Genomic DNA, 15889 nt, shown 5'->3' on the forward strand with positions numbered 1-15889 from the left:
TTTGGCTGTGTGCATCCTAGTTAAGCAGAGGCCGGGGGTTACTCATAATGTTTTGTATCCGCTTGATGCTACATTTGAGATAATAAAATCGCCCTTTATAAAAAAACGCTCTGAAAACCAATCCGGTTGTAGCCTATATACAATATTGTGGCGTGGTCGGCGATCTCCTCCACCAGGCTACCATAGTGGAAGCTCCAGTCCCACCTTAAATAACAAGAGAAAAAGAGTAGGAGCACACAATCAATGAGTTCATTTGTCAAAACAACAAAAAATGTACCCAAAGTGGGTGGTGTCCATGCTCATCACAACCTGAAATATAGGGTCACATGAAGCCTCAACCACTCCAACAACCTTCATTGCTCTGATGCAGCTCCTTGCCTATGAAAGGTACACAAGCATCAAGCACGAATGGTCAACAAAATATTCAAACTACCGGTTCATGCCCACAAGGTAATCAACATTCTGGAGCTCCTAAAAAATGCAGAGACCCGAAGAAGTAAAATTCAACTTTTGACACCCTATCAAACAAGCACCCCATACTGGAACATGCCGCCTGAAATCCAGCTCCTTGTCCACCCTACCGTACGCTCCCTCTATCTCATTCCCCTTCCCGTGGTCGGGTGCGAAACAGGTTGGATCTACCCAAGGAAGCAGCGACACATGAGAGGAGAGTAGCTAGCATTGACATTGCTGCAAATTATGGACTTGCAGGATGGGGAAGGAAGGAAGAGGGTGCACCTTGGCCATCTAGGTCCTACAGCACGTCGGGAGGGAGCCTTCTAGGTCGCCGTCATTGAGGTCCGCGAGCTCCCCCATGTGGCACATCCAGGTGTGGAAGGGGGTGGAAGGAGGCGGAGGTGGAGCCTGGCCAGCAACGCTGATGGCCACCAAGCAGCCACACCGGAAGGGACAAGAGAGCCGTGTCTGGCGACCTGGCCCCGCGACTGACGGACGCGGGCATTGGCCACAGGTCGACGCAGCCGCCGGCCCGTCGGGTAGCGCAACACCCGACCACCCCGATCGTCCGCGCCGTCATCTCCACGGGCTTGGAAGGAGAGGGGTGGTGGTGGCTGCGGAGAAGCGACGTGACCGGCGGACTGCACACTCCTCCCGGCGATGGAGAGGGTAGAGCAGTGGCGGTGGAAAGCTCGGCGAAGAGGGAGGGGGCGAGAGCTCATCGTCAGTTGCGGGAGTGGAGGGGAAGGGCGCGATGGGGAGTGGAGGAGAGAGGCCCGCGGGGATTGGGCAACGACTAGGGTTCGAGACCGACGCACACTGTCCCACCCCTGCTGGTATTGGATATTTTCCCACCCAGGCGAAATGTCGGAAATGCCCTCGGCGGGCTCAGAGAATTACTCGCGGTGACACGAGATCTTTAGCCAGGGAGTGGGACTAATCATTGCTAAGGGGCGATCACTCGATCCGACGGCGAGGTGATCCGGGAGATCGATCCGACGACCGAAAACACATCAGGAAACAGATCCGACGACCGAGAGTCGCTAAACTCTGAGAGAGCTCGGTGCTCCCTTCGTCTCATACTTCTGGATGTGAAAGCAATTTGTAAATATAGAGTCCGACCAATGACGCCTGCACAAGCTGCGACATGTATGGAAGAATCTTGGATACGAGGACGTGTCTACTCCCATAGCAAAGGAGTCCGCCGAGAGCCACAACACCAACAAAGTGTTGCAGGAATATGTAGATGGTGTAGTTTGTTGGTTGGGAGTCATAATGTCGACCAGGTGCAGAGCGCCCGTGAAGATCAGATAGAAAGGTGCACGTGGAACGGACGACACGCAGGGCATCCTCGCGCGCCGATGCCCCATGAGGCGGATACTCCAGCATTCTTTACAAGAGTAATAGGTAGTCTAACTAATATATTTTTCTCAACGTGCAAGCGTATCGTCTCATCATGCAACATGTATGAAAGAAGTTCCACCTCAGCCTGCAAACATGAATGAGAATTTCCATTCTATGATGCTATTTACTATATTTTATAAATATAGTATAACTATAATAATCGAACACAATACGATCATCTAGTGAGTTATAACAAAGAACACAAGGTGAAATACTCTTTGCTTTCATCAATCTGGATGGTCTAGATTTGTCAAAGATTGCCACACCTAAGGTTAGGCAAGTTTGACCAACTTAGATGAGTGTTTGGTTCAAGCCATACCTTAAGCAAACCACACTTGGGCCTCACATAACATAGACATAAAAAATATGGCAAGATTCCCTTAGTCTTGTCAACTTGTGACTCTCATTTTGATGAACTAACTTTAAGCAAGTTTGACAAAAATATATGACAAAATGTGGCAGTGCTAGTTCTAGAACCAAACAACCTCTCGCGAGTCAAGGAGAATATCCGACTTTTTATATATTAGAATAAAAAATATATATTTTTAGACCGTCTCCTCTCTCTCTCTTTCCGCCTTCCTTCGTCTTCGCCCCCCAAATCCCAACCAATGCGCCTCTAAAGTATCTCCGAGCCCTAGGGCTTCCACCGTGCGCTTAGTGTCAGTACCGCCGCCATAGTCGTTCCCGTTCTACCTCAGCGCGTCGCTGCCCGTCCGCGATTAACCACTGTCTTCTGAGGTATGAGCAGTAGTTAAAGCCCACGGACCTCCAGAAAGTTTGGGTGTGCATCGTGTAGAACGGCGCCGGTTCTATAGCAGTAACTCGTTTCCCCAGCGCGTAGGGTTCGGGTGTCGAGCTGAATCCCCGCTCCCCTCTTGGAACGTTGATGTTCGCCTTGCAGAATCCGATTTTGTTTCCTAGATTATTCCTCACCCCCTTCTGGATGCATTCGTTTCAGTCGAGCACCATAGGCCTGTGCTTTTGAAGATTAAATTTCATTTTGGTCGTTTTTTGATGGAGAAACTGAATGTAGCATCAAAAACTTAATTTCGGCCAATTCTTGTTCATGCTTGTCTTGAGTTTCCCTTTGTTCAGTTATATGAGTACATGATGGATAATTTTTCTGTAACGGGGAAAAGTGCATGTCGTAATTTAGCTTACGAGGGCGCCTTGATTTCGTGCATGTTTTCTGTGTTCCTTCTCATATGTTTCATGTGCTCATCCATTGCTGGTTTGGCTAATGCACAGAACGGAGAAGTGTCTGCTGGATGGGCTGTGGTTAGATAGCAGAACGAAACGGAGAACAGTATCACCAGCTTGTATTTCTCATCATGTCTCGGTCGCCACATCTTCCTCCCCGCTGCCCGCCTCTGGGTCCTCAAATCACAGGAAGAGATGACAGCTTGTTCACACAGAGCTGCAGGTTTCCATCAGAGGATCCTTTCTTTGGTGAACCACCGTGTTGGCTAGATGATCTCCTTGCAGATTCTGGGAAAATGCCAAACCTTCCACTTCTTAGGAGAGCTTGTAGCGACTCTGATGCTATCTTGGATGCGCTGAGGACAATTCAGAGCCCAATTTTTCCGATTGAGGAGGCGGATCTGCAACCAGCAGGTGAGACCGGGGACTCGTTGGATGCTGCTGTAAGGGGTGAAAGTGATTTGGGGGTCGAAGTTAGCTGTGTGTATGGTCCAAATTCACCAAGACAGAAGTGTAGGCTGACCAGTTCAGAGAGTTCCATTGTAAATGCTGTCCTGGAGAATGTCCCTAGCAACCCCTTGCAGTACCTGACCATTGACCCGTCAACCAGTCTGCATGGCAATGTGGCCAATGCAAAAGGAGATGCATGCGATGATGTAAACCATCTAGATCAAGACAAGTCATTTAAAAGGTACACTTCTGTCCCTGAAATCTCTACTGGAGCACCTTCTAATGTTTTCAAAGGTCCAAGTTCTTACAGGATATGATCGTACAACTACAAAAATATTAGTTGTATTTGCAGTGAGAATGCTGGAAAGTATTTCAAGGAAGTGAAAGGTAGACTTTGCACTCTTAGCTATATAACTAATCAGGATGGAAAATAGCCTGCCTGATAACACATAAGTTACAGTACAAAATTAAATGTTAATCCAAAATGTATGTCGTACATCTTACTGTGCAACACTGAAAATAAATATATGTCGTACATCTTACTGTGCAACACTGAAAATTCTGAGCCCTGTCTCCGTAAGTACCCAGCCCTCAGGTATAATTTAGTTTTATCTGATCTTGTTAGCACAAGTCGTTCCAAGTTTGGATCTATTCTGTGTATTTAAAATTCACTACTGTACCTATTCCATGACTACAGTGGTAGCAACAGGTTCCTGTGCTTGTAATACTTGACCTTGGGTTGTTGAAGTCTCGCGTCAATAAATAGCTGCAGAATTCTTTATCTATTTGTATAAACTGCAGACTTATTTCAGGGGATGAAAATTTGATTAGTACTTCCTTTAGTGATTAGAGCTACCTCTGCTAATTCAAGACTGATAACTGTCAGTGTCAGATGTAGATACAAATAGTAGTAATGTCCTTCTGTTCATGTTGTCACATTCTCTATTAATATCAGGATCAAGCAATTCAAAACAATATTACAGAAAATCTTTGATGCATGTCTATTCTATTTGTATATCCATATATCATATATTTGTGAGCACACTTTTTTTTTCTTGGTCACTATTTTCTTGTGCTATACATCTTTTGAAAAGTAAGTAACTTCATCTGACATTCATGGTGTTGCCTCTAATGTGACAAGTCAATCATGTAAACATTGTGCATTTTAGTATATTTCCCTTTTGCGTTTTTAATACTATAAGCAGCTCTCTTTCACTCAGTTATCTTGGGCTCTGAAGCAGCATAGGGTTGTGGAGGAACAACTCACCTTGCTGCTACAAAGTGTACAACACTAGTGTTGAAGGAACTACTTCACCGTGTTGTGCTACATATCGCTCTAGAGGCAATTATAGGCCAATATGGTAGCAGGAGTTTAATCCAAAACTCCTGGAGCACAAGATCTAGTCTGAGATATTAGATAAGAACAACAAGTTCTATTTATAGGTACTGGTGTACATACTCTGGTTACAAACTAGAGGTGAGGTCCTCTATTTATAGGCTTTGGAAAGCCTTCACACCTCAACTTCTACTTATACCTAGGACACTCCAGAAAACATTACTTAAGGTCTGGCATTCTAGCCATAGCTAGAAGTCTCTAGAAAACAGTGGCTAATGCTAGGAAAACAAGCAATACTAGACAGGAGTAGAAGTATCTAGAAGTAGTAAAATGGATTTGACTTCTAATTTTCCTTTTCTTTTCCTTCTTGTTCCTCATGTGGTGCTAGTTGACGATAGTCGGACGGGGGTATATAGGAAGTTAGAGTTATGGAGACAAACCTTGGAATCGAAAGGGTTTAGGCTTAGTAGAACTAAAACCGAGTACATGATGTGCAGTTTCAGTACTACTAGGTGTGAGGAGGAGGAGGTTAGCCTTGATGGGCAGGTGGTGCCTCAGAAGGACACCTTTCGATATTTGGGGTCAATGCTGCAGGAGGATGGGGGTATTGATGAAGATGTGAACCATCGAATCAAAGCCGGATGGATGAAGTGGCGCCAATCTTCTGGCATTCTCTATGATAAGAGAGTGCCACAAAAGCTAAAAGGCAAGTTCTACCGGACAGTGGTTCGACTTGCAATGTTGTATGGCGCTGAGTGTTGGCCGTCTAAAAGGCGACATGTTCAGCAGTTAAGCGTGGCGGAGATGCGTATGTCGAGATGGATGTGTGGCCACACGAGGAAGGATAGAGTCTGGAATGATGATATACGAGACAGAGTTGGGGTAGCGCCAATTGAAGAGAAGCTTGTCCAACATCGTCTGAGATGGTTTGGGCATATTCAGCGCAGGCCTCCAGAAGCTCCAGTGCATAGCGGACAGCTAAAGCTTGCGGAGAATGTCAAGAGAGGTCGGGGTAGACCGAATGTGACATGGGAGGAGTCCGTTAAGAGAGACCTGAAGGATTGGAGTATCACCAAAGAACTAGCTATGGACAGGGGTGCGTGGAAGCTTGCTATCCATGTGCCAGAGCCATGAGTTGGCCGCGAGATCTTTATGAGTTTCACCTCTGGCCTACCCCAACTTGTTTGGGACTAAAGGCTTTGATGGGATTTTCTAAGGTAGTTTCCATATTTATTTAATTGGGCCTCTTTCTCTTTAGTAGTGCTACGTGAGTCCTTTAATTATCTACCTAGCAAAAGAGTAGTATTTTTCCTTGTAAAGGTCTACATAACATATAAACATGATGACCAAGTTGTAATTGGTCAACTAGGAGTCCAGGTTGTGTTGGCCGTAGGACATGACGTGCACGAGGAATTGAGGATCGGCTAAGGGCGTGCGTCCCATGTTTTTTGGGGAGATCAATTTATTATCAACACCAATGATATGCTTCAGAGTAGAAATTTTCACCTTGGCGATGGTGTCAATTTTATCCTTTGCACTGAAGGGCTCCCTGAGTATGGGGACCATCTCTTCTGGAATTATAGATTTAAGCAAGGCTTGTTAGAGAACCCTTAACCTCTCCCCCCAATGTGATGCTGGCATGGAGAACCTGATTTCATTTGCCAAAGCCTCTTTTGATAAGCCTTTCTTCATGGAAGCCTTTGCTGTGGCTGCCTGTAACATCTGGAAACAGAGAAATCTGAAATGGTCTGACAATATTAGACCTAGTCTAGGCTCCTTGTCCTTCCAAAAAGGGCCTTTTCCTTCTTTCTTATGGAATGAAGGACAGTTGCATACCTGCTCTTATTTCTTGGCTAGACAGCCTTGGCTAAGTCTTTGTACCACTCTTTCTTTATATTCAACACTCCCCCTTCCTTGTACATCTCTCTCCTTTTTTAATATAATTTTAATGTTGGGGCGTCCCCACAGTTTCGGCTTAAAATAACGCTACAAGGAGTTTGATGTCTTCGCATGGTGAAATTGCCCATTTGGAATTTATAATATCTATTCATATGCGTCTGTTTTATATTCCATACATGGAAGTGTTTTCTTTTACCTGAAGACAGCAGGGAACATTCACACAGTCACACTATATTTGAAAATAAGGGGTGAATATGTACATCAAGGGATTTACATGGCCAATGGCCACAGAAAACTACTAAGCTATCAATGCAAGATGAGATAGGGGTTCATTCTTTAGTTTGTATTGGTATATTATTTTCTTTACATTGAGAAGAAAAAAAAACACCATACCGTAACACACATTTCTGCAGGCGATCAGGCCAAAGATCTAGGGTCCGGAAACTTCAATACATTGCTGATCTTGAAAGAACTGTTGACTCTCTTCAGGTAAGTTTGTGACACTGCATGTTATATATTTACGGAGAATGTTAATAATAGTTCTTTCTTTATGACAATAAGTTTGGCTTTTGCTTTTTTAGATCATGGGAGCTGATTTGGCTGTAAGAGTAGCATCTCATTTCCAGCTTCGCAATGCTCTATCAATAGAAAACAAGCAACTGAGGAGACAGATTGCTAGTCTTCAGCAGGCAAAACTAATGAAGGATGGTATGTCTGGGTCTGTTTGCTCTTTAGCAAGTTATAGCTGGCATTGTTTATGAGAAAATTGACCTTGATTTAGGTTATGCATGTCGTTTACATTTATAGTTAATCCAACATGAACTTATGATCATAAGACTGGCCAGCTATTTAATGGAGCTAATAGATGATGATTCGATATAGGCTGTATATCCTATGGACACGTCTAGCCAGCAAACATTTCTGGCTAGATATCCGTGGAACACACCGGAAAATGGATGTTTTTTATACCTATGCCAGCTCCTGCATCTGGAAAAGGAAACTATATTCCCGTGTGCCTCACGTGGTCCCCTTGTCAAAGATTCCCTCATCTTCCCAAGCCACGTTCTCATCTCATCAGCCAAACTGGTCGGCACATTTAATTATATTCCCTTTTTTGCTTACTGGAGTCTGAGCATTGGAATTGATATCTGTTTTCACCACTGGAGTCCTCGCAGCGATCTCTTCGAAACTAGATCTTGTGTGGGTATGTTTCGACGAACTTTTTCTCCGAGCAACTTCAGTGCTATAGGGACCAACTTCAGTGCTATGCGAACCAATTCAGTTCGTTTTTATGATGTCAGTTGGCCTAGTGCTCTTGTAAGTTCGCTACCATGACTGCCAAGTAGCCTAGTGTTACCCTCAAATTTTCTACCACGACTTGTGAGTAGCCTTACATTATCTAAAGTGCATAGTTGATTTCATCGGACGGTGCGTATGGGTGTGCACCCGCGAAGTCTAAAAAGCGCAGCTGCACTTTACAAAATTTAGGATATCCTATTCAGTTACCCATTATTGTGCACTCAGTTTCTCATACATTCCTCGTTGTACTGGAATTGGTATTGAAGCCCAATCATTTTAGTCATTGCTTTCTTTTGAAGTTCAGACACCAAGGATTTGTCAGCCAAATGGCACAAACTTCTGTGATCTGTTTTAATCACAAAAGGACTTCTCAGTAAAGGATCTCCATTTGTCAATAGCCACAATGATGGCCAAGAACTCCTTTTCATATATAGGTAACTTCTGATTAATGACTCCCAAGGCTTTGCTATAAAGTGCAATAGGGTGTCCTTGAGAAAGCACTGCCCCCACTCCAGATTGGCAAGCATCAGTTTCAATAGAGAATTGCTTAGAGAAGTCAGGCAGTGCTAACACTGGTGTAGTGCACATGGCTTGTTTTAATGTCTCAAAGGCCTCTCAAGTCATAGAAGTCCAAACAAATTGTTTATCTTTCTGCAGTAGCTGAGTAAGGGGCTTGGCTAACACCCCATAGTTCTTAACAAACTTTCTGTAATAGCCTGTTAAGCCCAGAAAACCCCTTAATTCAGTGGCTGAAGTTGTGACTGGCCACATTTTCATAGCTTCAGTTTTATCAGGATCAGTAGAAACACCTCTGTCAGGAATAATATGCCCCAAGTATTCCAACTGGTTGGTTGCAAAGATGCACTTGGACAGCTTGGCAAACAACCGACTGTGCTGCAAGGTTTCAGACACTACTTCCAGATGCTGCAAATGAGTTTCCAAGGTTGGATTGTATACCAGGATGTCATCCATAAAAACAAGCACCAACTTTTATCATGTATTTAGCAAATATGAAGTTCATCAAACACTGGAAAGTGGCAGCGGAATTAGTGAGCCCAAATGGCATAACCCTAAACTGGAAATGGCCATGATGAGTCTTAAAAGCAGTTTTCATCTCATCTTTAGGAAGCATGTGGATCTGAACATAACCACTGCGCAAATCTAGCTTGGAAAAGTAATTAGCACCAACTAGTTCATCCAGTAATTCATCAACCACAGGTAGAGGAAACTTATATTTTGATTGTGACCATATTAAGTTTCCTGTAGTCCACACACAATCTCCAGCTACCATATTTTTTCTTCACTAATAGAACTCGAGAAGCAAAAGGACTCTCTGGGAATCACTGTAGCAGCCTGTATCATATCAGCAACTTGTTTTTCTATTTCATCTTTCTGATGTGGGGAGTACCTGTATGGCCTGGAGTTAACAGGAGGTGTACTTGGCAGTAAGCAAACAACATGATTCAAAGCTTTCTGTGAGGCGGGAGGGCAGAAGGTGCTTGGAAAACTCCTGAAAATTTGTCCAACAGTGCTTGAATTACTTGTATCTCTGAAGAAGGTTTGAGTTTGTCAGAGGAGTCCAACAGAACTGTTGCCCACAACTCATTTGCCTTTGTGCCACTTGTACATTTTCTCAATGGAGACTTCCTTAATGTTATCAGTGCTGGCTGGTAACACTCCTTGTAGCTTAACTGTCTCTCCCTCACGAACAATTTCTATCCATTTTTGTTTCCAATCACATTGCATAGTACTGAAAAGAGATAACCAGTCCATGCCTAAAACTCCATCATAGCCTCCCAGGTCCAATACTTTCATAGGGTGTGTGTAATTATGGCCCTGCATCCACCGAATTCTTTGACTACTGAGAAACATGTCAGGATTTCTCCATTTGCTACTTTAGCATTAAGTGGGGAGACTTGTCCACCATGGCATTATTCAGGACACTGTGAACTACCTAAATCCACCAATAGAAGAAACACTTGATCACCTACCAAGGCTCTTAACTTGATACTACATTTGGAGTCTTCAGAGCCAGACAGAGCATGAAGAGAAACAAAATGGGCCTCTGGGTGTTTGGCCTTCCATGGCTGCCACTGCTGACAATAGGTCATCCGACAAAAGGGTATCAGCTGTAGTGACTTCCAGTGCTTTCAACTGAGCTTGAACAGCACACTGATGCGTTGGAGAATATTTTTCTCCACATTTAAACACAATCCATTAGCTCTAGAATACTCCTTCAACTGTTGGGTCTTCCATAAATCTCCTGGCCCATATTTAGCTCTGTAATCCTGCTTGAAACCACTTGCTGTATGTTTCCGAGAACTCTGTTTACTCTGAAACTTAGCTCGTTCCAGCACCCCTTCCTGAATCATAGCATAAGTGGCTGCTTGAGCAACTGTCAATGGTTGCTGTGTTTCCACATGGCCGATGAGCTCCTCTTGAGTCCCATGGTAAATTGGTTAGCCAACATCAGGCCTCCTACAGCAGGGTCATATAGCTCGATATGATACACCAACTGATCAAACAAGTGTTTATACTCTGCCACTGATGACGTCTGCTTTAACTGATGCAATTCACGGAGTTTGTCCCTGTGTACATTCATATTGAACTCTTGCAATACATCCTGGACAAATTTATCCCAATCATGCCACCCAGTGGATTGCTTGTGCGACTGATACCAGTGGAAAGCATTGTCAGTCATGTACAGGGTTGCCATCACCACTCAAAACCCAGCTGGAATTTGATACATCATGAAGTGTTGCAAGTATCAACCCAGACCCTTGCATAAGCACCATCAAAACGGTGAAACTCCATTTTGGGTAACCAGGAACGCCGCCCCGCTCCCTCTCACCCCTCTGCTAGATCCACAGTTATGGGTGTTGGGGGCACGTGAAGGACCTTACCCGGTGGTGGTACTGCTGGTGGCGGCGGAGCCACTGATGGTCCCAATGGAAAAGCAGGCGCTCGCTGGGTAGGAGTTGGCAACCCCAATGCTCGACGCACTCTGATCTGGGACCTTGATCAACTGCGACCGTGACGACTACAATTGACTCATCACTTGGCCGTGATCTTGCTGCACCTGGCCAAGCGAGAGCAACGAGAGATCCAACTTCGCTTGGATCTGCTGCACCTGCTCCTGCTGGGCTTTGGATGACAGCGCATGCTCCTCCAACCGTTGATTCATCACCATGATCTGTTCCTGAACTTGATCCAGTGCCGAGGGAGGGAGGGAGGGAGGGAGGGAGGGAGGGAGGGAGGGAGGGAGCGGAGATGGGATGAGATGAGATGACCTGGGATTTGAGATCGGAGAGAGTGGAGCGGAGAGGAGAGGAGATGTTATGACCTGGGATTTGAGATCGCCACACGCATCTTACACAGCTCACACTCACACGAAGATGCCTACACATATTATGTTATCCAACTCAAGACGCTGTCATGCCTACCGCAGACAATGACATCACGCCACTGTTGTGCATGGCATCACCCCCCACTCCCGTGGTGTATAACCATACAAAGCCTTGAATGGACTGACTGCCATATATGCATGATCCGATGTTTATACCAGTATTCAGCTGAAGAAAGCCATTTAGACCACTTCTTCGGACATGAGTGCATAAAACATTGCAGATAGATCTCCAGACACTGGTTCACCCGTTCGGTCTGACCGTCTGTTTGCGGTTGATTTGCAGTGCTCATATTGAGATCCGTACCCATTGACAAGAACAAATCGTTAACCAAGTGTAATATAATCAAATTTCTATTCGGGCCTGATGTTAATGTGAAAAAGAATAAGAAAAAAAGAGAACATTGTGCAAGTAGCATAGAGGGATTGTGCCACCCTTTGAAATCTTCTTATTATAGGGAGAAAGCGAGCTAAAATTTTCCTGCAGCCTGCAAACAGTAACTTTTAATCTGTTTCTATATTTGCTCTCATTTTCTTTTTCTAATTTTCTCCTAACATGGATCGGGTCAGCTTCGAAATGATGAACCAAATTAAACTAAATTGAGAATCACATTCAGTGCCAGGGCTATTCTTTTAATATTAAATTTATCCTGAAGCCAAAGCAAATTTGCATCGTCGATCAGTTTGTACTTGGTATGGTTTCTGATTTTGATAATCGGTTGAAGTCCTTTTTTTGACAAATGGCGCTTTTATTATCAAGCGGGTACAAATCATAATGAGCTAACCCCGGCCTGTGCATAGCTAAGATGCACACAGCCACTACACAAAAGTCTGGCAAAGTAAATAAAAATGACAAGTTGGCAACAGTAAAGTCATATGAGACCAAAACTATGCCTATGTCAATGGAGAAGGTGGACCGATCCGGAGATTATGCTGCCACCCATGTTGGGTGAAAATCTCCCTGGCCACCCTCTCCAACCGCATACACACCGCCTTGAATAGCGATTGGTACTCCGTTCGGTGCAGCGTAGACCACATACAAAGCCAGTGCATACAACGGTAAATAACCTGCATAGAAGAGATTTTGCCATTAAAGACACAATCATTTCTACATAGCCAAAGCGGCCATAGTAAGGCTAACGCTCTCACCCAAATTAGCGTACTAAATGTATTTGGTATTCCATCAAGCCAATGACAATAGATATTGGCAACACTTGTCGGCGGATACAAATTGGATGCTATTTGGATGTCAGATTATGTTGAACGTGCAAACTTGCATTGAAAGAAGAGGTGTTTGATTGTCTCATCATGAGTACAGAAGCTACACTTGCTTCCTTGCAAGTTGCATCGAGCAAAATTGTCTTTAGTTAGCACAACTCCTCTTCGAAGATACCACATGAAAATCTTAACTTTTAGTGGCATTTTTTATTTCCATATTAGTTTATTATTATCCACTGGAATCTCTGAGTGCGGGAGTGCACGGTACATAGTCAACTGTATACACCTCAGTAAACATCTTTGAAGTAAGTGCTAGGGATTTTATTTTGTGATGATTCATATGCAATCTCACTTTGAAAGCTTATGATGCATTTTTGCAGGTCAAACACATTTCTTGAAGAAGGAAACTGAGAGGTTGAAGCAGATCTCTGCGCGTCACCGCAGGAGCAGGAGTGTCACTTCTTGCTTTGAGCCGGGCTCAATTGGAGCAGACCCATCAGCAATCAATTGGCAGACAGTTGACATGTCAAAGCTGAGCTTAAACGGCAGTCCTGCTCCTGTGCCCCCGAGAGGTGGCTATGGCCTGTAAAAGCAACCTGCTTTGGTCCCACTGAGATGAGATCGCGGCAGTAATCCTCAGATGTGGTTAACGATTCACTAACCTGACCAACCATATAGATTCGAGGGTTTAATCCTTTATTAGGAAGAAAAAAGTAGTCAGTCCAGTTACCACCAAAAATATAGAGGTCGTCAGTTAAGCTTATCTTTTGTAGGATTTCTGCATTGGCTTCCGAATTTTAACACAAATCAGATGAAGCAAGCTTGAGCATTGCTTGTCACTAGTGCTTGTGGTCTTAGAAATCGATGTTTTTCTCTATGTTACTGCAACTGAAGCGTCCTGATCTTCCCATTAGCGTGGTGATACATGCTGGTACTGATCTTTCGGTTAGTGGTGATTTGGTCGCCATTAATGCATGTGCTATGTTAGCCCTCCGAATGTTTTTCCTCTGGTTGCTGTCTTTTTTTTTTTGAACAAGGGAGAGGCGCACAAGGCGCCAAATTCATTTCAAACCAAGCTCAAGTACATGTTACAGGATAGCTTATAACACCTGGGCAATCAAGCACTAATAGAATATGCAAGAAGGGCTTTTTCCTCTGGTTGCTGTCTGGAGGATGTTGTTGCTAAATAAGCTTCTGATGACGTTGATGCAAACGTGCAGGCGACATGTTCTATTGTGGTTGACTTCTTAGCTGCTAGGGTGTGCATTTTATACTTTACACTGACCTGAGCATTTTTTTAATAAACACATAAGGGTCGGGAAGGACAGTGGAGCTTCATTAGTTAACGGAAATGTTAAACATTTTTTTGACGACGGTAATTAGGCTACTTGACAAAATATTTTTTCCTAATTTTAGTTGTGGGCAGATTTTAGCAATTATGACAAGTCAGCAATCAATCTACACATGCAATTATGAGAGTATAGCAACAAAAAGTAAAACATTGCATATGTGAAGGTAAAGGGAAGGGTTTGAAGAAGGCAAAGGCAATGAGGACACCAAGATTTTTGACATGGTTTTAATAGGTGGTGCTATCGTACATCCATGTTGATGGAGACTTTAATTTATGAAGGGTAACGGCTGCACGACAGCGCGAGTCCACGAAGTGCTTCACCCACGAATGGTCCACGAAGAAGCAACCTTGTCTATCTCATCATGGCCATCACGCGCGAAGAACTTGCATCACTCGGGTAGTTCTTCATGAAGTAGGCGATCTAGTTGCCCTTACAAACTTGTTTCAACACCACATCTTGTCGCAGGCTCCCAAGCGACAACTAACCAATCGAGGAGACACCACTCTCCAAAATGTAATAGACGGTGTGTTGATGATGAACTCCTTGCTCTTGTGCTTCAAATGATAGTCTCCCCAACGCTCAACTCTCTCACATATTTGGCCATGGTGAAAAAAGAATTTGAGTGAAAAGCAACTTGGAGAAGGCTAGAAATAAATGTTCAAATGGTATCTGTTGATCTCAACACATGAGTAGGTGATTCTCTCTCAGAAAATGAATGGTGGAAGTGTAGGCACGTTCTGATGGCTCCCCTCTATGAGGAAGAGTGGGTGGATGGGTATATATAGTCTCCACACAAAATCCAACCGTTACACACTTTTGACCCATCTCAGTGGCATCAATCAGAAAACTCGATGGCACCGATCTGCACAAAAATATGAACGTTAGGAATCTCGGTGGGATCGACGCGAACAATTCGGTGAAACCGATGTGCTAGGGTTGAGGGCAAACCTCGTCTCGGTGGCACCGATTGCATCAACTTGGTGGGAACGAAGTGAAGCAATAAGGCAACAGAGAGTCAGTCAAGCCATCTCGATGGGACCGATTGCAACATCTCGATGAGACCGAAATATTGCAATAAGCAATAGATAGTTGGCAAGGCCATCTCAATGGGACTGAGATCCATATCGGTGTGACCGAATTGCTAGGGTTTTGGCTGTGGCTATGTCAAGATGAACTTGGTGGCTCCGGATGGGAAATATCGATGGGGCCGAGTTGCGAATTAGGTTTTGGACATATTTGGATAGAGAAAATGACTGAGGGTTTTGGAGCAATATCACTAAGCACTTGAGCAACAAGATCATTAAGCAACACCTCATCCCCTTTCAATAGTATTGTCGTTCCTATGGACTCAATGTGATCTTGGATCACTTAAACAAAAATGTAGAGTCTTGAGCTTTTGTCAATTCTTGTCCTTATCATTTTGAGGGGTCCACATCTCTATTTTATGCCATGCCAATCATTGAACATCTTGAAATATTTATCTTGAATGGATATTAGTTTAATGAGATATATGTTGTTATGAATTACCAAAACCATCCGAGGATAAGTTGCACTTTCAGCCATGCAAAAGTAAATAAAATTGCCATGCTTGTATGTAGGATGTCATGTTCTAAAGTGAAAATTTTCATGTAGTATAAAAATTGACGTGAGACACAATGACCTCTCGCCTCAAGTGTGTTGGGGAAACGACACCTATGGGATCACGCGGACCCCTTCTACGGTTTGGCAGGGAAGAGGAGTGCGCAAAGAGTAGATCTAACGATCAACACGAGGGATTTTTACCCAGGTTCGGGCCGCTAAGAAGCTTAAAACCCTGCTCCTGCTTTTAGTGTATAGGTGTTCTTGACCTTCGGCTAGCTGCTACGCATGCAA

General features: G+C 44.0%; 1 protein-coding gene across 1 annotated transcript; it reads left to right on the plus strand.

Moving 5' to 3' along the window:
• The first annotated feature begins 2404 nt into the window (after window positions 1–2404).
• LOC125512827 (bZIP protein) lies at window positions 2405–13553 on the plus strand. Its single transcript, XM_048677904.2, has 5 exons — window positions 2405–2598; window positions 3109–3751; window positions 7159–7234; window positions 7327–7453; window positions 13046–13553. The coding sequence occupies exons 2-5, from the start codon at window positions 3192–3194 to the stop codon at window positions 13252–13254; spliced, it is 972 nt and encodes a 323-aa protein (XP_048533861.2). The 5' UTR covers window positions 2405–2598; window positions 3109–3191; the 3' UTR covers window positions 13255–13553.
• Window positions 13554–15889: the final 2336 nt, after the last annotated feature.

Source organism: Triticum urartu, chromosome 6A, assembly GCF_056163025.1.
Source record: "Triticum urartu cultivar PI428250 chromosome 6A, HENAU_Tu73, whole genome shotgun sequence".
Classification (NCBI taxonomy): domain Eukaryota; kingdom Viridiplantae; phylum Streptophyta; class Magnoliopsida; order Poales; family Poaceae; genus Triticum; species Triticum urartu.